The 6,862-nt window shown below is 51.9% G+C and overlaps 2 protein-coding genes across 3 annotated transcripts in view; one reads left to right on the top strand and one right to left on the bottom strand.

The window, feature by feature from the left end:
* The window catches only part of LOC130579562 (uncharacterized), a 45,189-nt gene that overhangs the window by 2,628 nt on the left and 35,699 nt on the right, over nucleotides 1–6,862 (top strand). The gene's annotated exons all lie outside the window — the stretch shown is intronic.
* LOC130579554 (C-factor-like) lies at nucleotides 7–5,461 on the bottom strand. Of its 2 annotated transcripts, XM_057376445.1 has the most exons (6): nucleotides 5,258–5,460; nucleotides 4,718–4,769; nucleotides 1,584–1,771; nucleotides 1,057–1,215; nucleotides 650–760; nucleotides 7–322 (listed from the first exon to the last, which is right to left on the bottom strand). In XM_057376445.1, the coding sequence occupies exons 1-6, from the start codon at nucleotides 5,399–5,401 to the stop codon at nucleotides 209–211; spliced, it is 768 nt and encodes a 255-aa protein (XP_057232428.1). In that variant the 5' UTR covers nucleotides 5,402–5,460; the 3' UTR covers nucleotides 7–208. The 2 variants fall into 2 exon arrangements, with proteins under 2 accessions (XP_057232428.1, XP_057232429.1); XM_057376446.1 differs by lacking the exon at nucleotides 650–760 and having other exon boundaries at nucleotides 5,258–5,461.

Here is a 6,862-nt window from a genome sequence, read left to right as displayed (position 1 = left end):
AGAGGCATCAGCTGCCAGAGTTTATAGAGATGGGGGGTATAGAGAGACCACAGGGGCACATGGGTGGTGGGGGAAAAGGGAGAGAAGCTGTTTTCCAAGCCCTTTCCCTCTCCCCAGCAGTGTGGTGTGTGAGCAGGGTGACCATGAAGAGGGGTGAACCAGCGAGCAGAGGCTGCAGCATGAGCAAGGGTCGTTGTCCATCTCTCCATCACCAGGGCAGGCTGTTCCCTTCCCAGTCAAGAAAAGCTCCAGAGGTGGCCTGTGAGAGGCTGGCCAGCACAGTCAGGATGCCCCTCACACTGTGCTCCACTGTCAGAGGTGCCTGCAGAAGAGGACAATGGACTGTAATAGRGAGCAGCTCTTGGGGAGGGTGCATGGCTCAGGAGCAACATCGGGCAGGTGCTTATGGGGATATTTTTCCTTACTGCCTCACCTCTGTTCTCCAGGGGTGGTTGGGAAGACGGGGCTGGCTATCCCATGTACATGGCATCCCATTTTGCAGCTTGCTGACTGCTCCCTGCCTGGTCTGCCCCAGCAGATGGTCCTGGCAGCCCACACTGTCATACAGCATCCCCCAAGTACCTCTGCCCTCCTCAAGAATTGGGGATGCAGTGGGGTTCTTGCCAACCCTCCCTGCACAGCCCAGTACCTTCTCTGTGCCCATGTCAGTCTTCACCCAGCCAGGATGGATGGCCACACACAAGATCCCCTTGTCCTGGAGCTCCGCAGCCAAGCACCTCGTCACCATATTCTGGGCAGCCTGGAAGAGGCACASCCCTGCTAGCACAACCCAGGGTGTGGGTGGGCAGGAGAGGGGACATTTCCCAGCCAGAAAATGGCTGTGGAGGTGGGRAATGGGACTCGGTCCTGGGACAAAACATCAGCACAACTCTCCTGAGAGGTTSAGTCCCCAGTGCTGCTGTCCCAGTCTCTGTGCTTCCTGGGAGAACCAGGCAGGGGGTGYGTGGCTGGGGCAGGGGGTGCCCCATGGGCTCCCTCCCCTCCATGGGCTCCGTGYCTGGCACAGCATCCCCAGCACCTCCCCTGGCACCTCACCTTGCTGGCCCGGTACGGGTACATGGGRRCCTCTGGCAGCCCGAGGCACAGCCCGATGGAGCCCAGYTTGGTGGAGATGTTGATGACAGCAGCCCTGCTGCAGCTCAGACCYTCCTTCSCTGCACTCTTCGCTGCCTGCTCCAGCAGCGGCAGAAATTCCTGATGCAAAGACASCAATGCTCCATTAAGATGTGACAGACCCCCAGCTTGAAGACCTTCCTGAAGGGCTGTCTCACAGACATGGACAAGCAGATGGACAGACACTCCTGGCAGAAGCACAGGGGATGAGGAAGATGCCCCAAGGAGGGGCCAGGTTCCAGCCCCTCTGCCCAGGGAAGGAGTGAGCCAGAACAGCGAGTCTGGTGCAGGCAGAAGCTCCAGGTAGGGAAGAACAAARCATAGGGGATGCTGGGGTTGGGCTGAGCTGCTGAGCTCTCTGGGTGGCCAAGAGAGATCCATGGAGACGACCTTAGTCCCACTGAGGAACATCTTCCCAAGCAGGAGAAACCCAAAATGTCCACATGTACCTTGACAACCAGGAGTGGCCCCACCACATTGGTGGCAAACACGTCGAGCATCTCCTGCGAGTCGAGGGAGCGCAGTGTGGCGTGGGAGCTGATGCCTGCATTGTTGATGAGCAGGTTCAAGCCCTGGTCCTTCAGATGAGACTCCACAGCCCACACAGCCCCTTGGATGCTGGGCAAGTTCACTGTGTCTGTCAGGGAAAAAGCAAAGTGACGGATAGCTCCAGTGGGTCACACAGCACTCACCGGGAAATGTTCTGTGGCTGGAATGGCTCTCTCKAAACCAACATTATCCAGAAAGGATGCAGCAGATTTAGCAGGTCAGGGCATTAAGCACATTGGAATGAGAARCAGTGTATCCTCACCTGTTGGTTTTGCAGCCTCAGCTGATTAAAACCTTAATTCAACTCTTCTTGTGTCATGTAGGGACTATTGGTAGGAAAAACTTGTCTGTATTTGCTTTCTCTATTCAAGGAATTTATGATCATAGGAGCGCTCAGTCCTTGCACACTGAGACTCACAGATTTATTTCCACAGGGAGCCAACACAGATGGGCACATTTTAAGGACAGATACTGTCTTTGGGGAAGTCAAGCTCATCAAGCCCTTCTGTAGTGCACAGCAGCTATAGGGGCTGTTAACACAGAGAGGGGACATTCATTTTATTGGATTACATGAAAACCCTTCTGGTTTATACAGTTCTGACTGATCATTTCAAGTTATCTTTGCCTCTTTAAACATTTTGTGCTTAAATTGATCTTCCCCAGCACAACTTCCCGTAGTTTTACAGTTGTTTGTATGCAAAAATCCTTCCTTTCTTTCCTCACATTTTCCTTCTCTTTAGATGATTTTTCTTTCTTAATTTTTTGCTTCACACTGTTACCCACAATGTTTTGGAGCTGACAGATGAGCTGAGGTGCGTACGATAAAAGATTTGGGATGTAACACACAGTATTTGATTGCAGGCTCTAAGTCACCCCTACTGACCAAGTTGCGGGGACAATCCATCTCAAGAAACAAGACAACTGAAATTGGGTTAACAGGGATAAGCATCCCCAGTGCCTTCCTCTTTGCCTAAATACTGGTATAGCTTTTGAAATTCTCTTATGCTTTAATTGCAGGATTTTTCTGACTTAGACGTAAAAGTAGTATTTTTTAAAGTTTGTTTCCAGTTTTAAAGTTTGTGTCCAGCTTTTAGGGTTGCTTGTTAGGATTTGCATCCTCCACTGGATGCTCACCAACTGAAGTGGCTGTTGAGTTTTTGTTTAAAAGGTTCATCCAAATACCTTCAGGTTGTGAAATGGGCTGGTTAAGCTTTTTAAGCAWTAAGCTTTATATATTGCTTTTTAATACCTCAGGTGAACCACAGAGCCCTTAAAACCCTGAACATTCACGTGTATAGGCAGGTTGGAGTGTGCCCTTGTTCCCATGCACATTTCTGTACCTGGTTTTGCAGATGCCAATGTGATGAGCCTGCTGGGAGTGAGGGACTGCAGGGCTAGATTACTTTTTTTGCAACACTTTGGCCCCTGAGCTGTTTTCCTGTTCTCACGCTTAGACAAGAGTAACTTAGCAAAGGTTTCCAAGGCTGAAGATTCCTTCCTTGGAATATGTCATACACTGATGGGCAGGAGAACAATCCTTTTCCCTGGCATTTTTAACTAGTCAGGTGTCTTTCTGATAATAAGCAACTATGAGAGAGGACTTGTTGCTCCTTGCCTTGTGCAGCACAGACCTTTGTAGAAGTGTTCTGAAAACATTTGAGGKRGATATGATGGGATAATTTGCTCTGRRGCTACTGTGARGGGAAGGAGCCTTGGGATTTGAGTGGTTCTTCCMTGTCCAGCTGCAGGACAAATCACAGAGTGTTTTGGAGTTACTTCTCTTTAGATAATGATGGGATGAAGTTCAAGGCTCTGTCACTTCACCACATGTGAGGGATCTTTTGGTCACCTGGTGAATGATTAACTGCTCTGTTTGGATTAGCTGARTCATTGCTCCAAAGCATGTGGGACCAACATATTTTTAGTTCTTTAACCCCAAATTTGCTGAAATAACAAACTTTTGTCTCCTTGGAAGAAATAAGGTTGTTGTTGATATTTCAGAGCTTTTTAGCTTATTTTGGGACTTTAATGATTTTCTGGGATTTGGGATGTATGTTTTTTGGCCAGTCCCTTGAGACATCATTTTTATGCTGGCCATGCTCTTCCCATCAAGTATTGGTAGTTCGGGCTCACAGCTCATTTGTTTTTCATTACAAAAAAAGTGTTTTACTTTAATAATCTAGTTAATAGTGGAAGATTTGGTGCCTCTTGTAGTAAAGCCTTRATTCAAGAGTGTCTTATTTTCTTCACTTCACCCCAACACTGTTCTCCCCAGCGAGACCCTGTCCCAGTCCAGCACCCTTGAAACTCCTTTCCTGTGACTACCCCAACTTTGCCAACTCCAAATGCCAGCCTGGCAGTTCTCCCTTTCTTCCCCCGAGCCCTTATGATGTTTAGGTCCATTTGGTGCCTTGTGCTACTCCCAAAYGCTGCTGGAAAAGGTCATGGAGTCTGGCCCACATCCATGGGACATGTCCCAGCAGGGGACATCTCTCCAGTCCAGGCTGTGGACATGTCATGCCTCTGGGTCTGAGCATCAGCTTGGGATACCAGGCTGATCAGATTTCCCACATGCAGAATTTTTAGCTACTTTTTTTGCTCCATTTTTTATCTGAAAGAAWTGCCAACCATGGGCACCTCCAAGCAGATCCCAAATCAACCTACTTAGGAACCATCCAGGAGGTTCCTGTRCCCTGCCTTGCTTCACTTTTTTGAACCCATGTGTCCCAGCCCAAAACCTGGGCACTGTATTCAGCATCTTTGGGAAGAGACATCATGCTTTTCCCATGAAACTTGCTCAGCTGAGGTGTCCAGACCCACCTCTGCCTCCTCTGAAGCCAGTTTGACCGCTCCAGCCAGACCGCAGCTTATTTTGGGGGGAGAAGCTTCCCCAGGGGTGCACAGATCCCTTCCCATGGATCCCTCCCCACTTGGCAGGGCTAGAGCTTCCTGGAAAAACTGCCCCTGTCCCATCTCTAAAGCCAGCACAGAGCTGAAAGGAATGTTGGGTGCAAGGAGAAAAGTTGCTCCATACCTAGCTGGACCAGTTTGATGCTGGAGTGCTGAGCAGCTAATTCTTGCAGGGCCTGGAAATAAAGTGATGGAGCAAGGGAGGAGGTTAGAAGCCACCGTCAGCAGAGCCAGGTGTCCCACCCCTGCTCCCAGGTCACCAAGCCAGGGTGGATTTTCTTTCTTTGGGTAAAGTGCATGGGGCCCACATCCCATGAATGGGGTAGGGTGGCAAACCCACAGCCAGCAGGAGAATGGTGCTGTTGCACTTAGGAACTGCCCCCCATCCTGAAGGATCCCAGCACAGAAAAGGGATTGGCTGGTGATGGGCACAGCCAGGAGCGAGTGCTGAAGACAAGTCTGCRTCCCCAGCCTCATCCCACCTGGCCCCATTTGGCACTGCCTTATCCAGGGGCTGGGGAGGTTATGAGACTCCCCCCAGAGCACTCCTGCCCCCACTCCTGGGCTACCAAGCCAGGGCAGCAAGCCAGCAGTGCTGCAGGGACTGTGGATTCCCACTGCCCACCTGGCTCAGGACCATCCCACTCCCTATGCCCGCACTGACCTTCCCTCTTGGACCCTCGGGATCACGGCAGGTGGCAAAGATGTGCTGTGGGGGCCGGGGGCTGGCAGCGAGCTGCCGCACGAGCTCCAGCCCGATGCCGCGGTTGGACCCCGTCACCAGGACGCTCCGAGCCAGCGCAGCCATGTCCGCAGCCTCCACGCCAGGCGGTGACACATGGCAAGATTGCCTCCTGCTCRGCGTGAAGAGGAGCCAGGCACAGCCCAGGGTGTGGCTCCAGGCACCCACGGGGACAGGGACAGTGTCAGCACCAGCCCGGACCTCTCACCTGCCCCAAGCAGAGCCAGGGTCCCAGGAGGACCAAGGGCGCCCTAACATTTGGCACATGGGGCTGCATGTCACCTGCATCACCCAGACTCCCACCACTTCCCCTCTAAAGCCCCAGCTCCCAGAGCCTCTGTAACAGCAGAAGGATCCAYAGGCTTAGAAGAGCACCACCAAGAAAAAGAAAACAGGTTCAAATCTGACTGTGCCCATCAATCTCCCAGTTTGGAATGGTTAAATTCTGGGATGCTAATCCAAAAACCAGTTCCCAGTTGACACACCTGTTGCTCACTCTGGCAGAGGGGACAGAATTCTCTTTTCCCTGAGTAGCTGAGTGGTTTCATGTTTGGCAATCACCAAAGAAACACTCAAAAGATGGTGAAGGGCCCCCAAGTTTAGAACATGAGCTTTCAGGTGACACAGAGCATGGAAAGGAGGAAGCAGTGATGTCTCCTGCCATGGTGGTGGACAGACTATGGCCCCCATGAGAAGTAAGCGTGCTGGGTGTGGATTTGGATGGTGCTGGAGTCGGTCCTGCTGTAGCAGATGTTCTTGCAGGTGTAATCACCTGTGCAAACAATTGCACTGCACAGACCTGCCTGCTCTGCCAGCAGCACCCAGAGCASAGCTCCCATTAGGAGCCAATAAGAYTGGAGCTTCCTCTTTTCCTTCCCGGCTCCTTGGGAAGGAAACAACAGAAACAAGCAAAGARTGCTGCAGAAATGGCCCAGGGCCAGGGCCAAGCAGGGGAGTGATCTTTGGAAAAGGCTGACTGATGGTGGCCAAGGACAGYAGCACAGGCATGCTCCTGACTCTGGAATCACAGCCCAGGGCCAGAAAGGATGCACCAAGGAAGAGATGAGAYCAGACTACAAGATCCCAATGCTATAGAGGCACCTGGGAACCACCCAGCTTAGAGAGGAACTGAGAGGGGTCTACTCTAAGTCCCATCAGGAGGAGTAGGGTCAGCGATGACTTTGGAGCAGATTGCTCAGGGCTTGAACCTGACCTCAAAACCCTCCAGGGAATCCACAGACTGCCCAGACCCCATTTCAGTGCTTGACTGTCCTCAGAGTGATTCTTTTGGTCAGCATGTCGCCTCCCCTGTGTRCATTCTGTGCCCCTTGGCCTGGCCCCGTAAGGTCCTTCCCATGAACTGAATGACCACATCCAGACAGTGACCCCTCCTGCATCTCATGACCCTGACCCTGACCCCACAGACCCTCACAAACGTTCTGTAGCCATTACAACCCCCAGCAGGGATTCGATCACCATTGCAGCACCCCCAGCTCAGCACCCCCAGCCAGCTCCCGCCTTCCTAGC

The sequence above is a fragment of the Malurus melanocephalus genome, unplaced genomic scaffold, assembly GCF_030028575.1.
Source record: "Malurus melanocephalus ecotype Western Australia unplaced genomic scaffold, MMel_1.1 scaffold_279, whole genome shotgun sequence".
Lineage (NCBI taxonomy): Eukaryota > Metazoa > Chordata > Aves > Passeriformes > Maluridae > Malurus > Malurus melanocephalus.
Note: the sequence above shows the minus strand (reverse complement) of the source record. Positions and strands in the feature narration are given on the sequence as shown.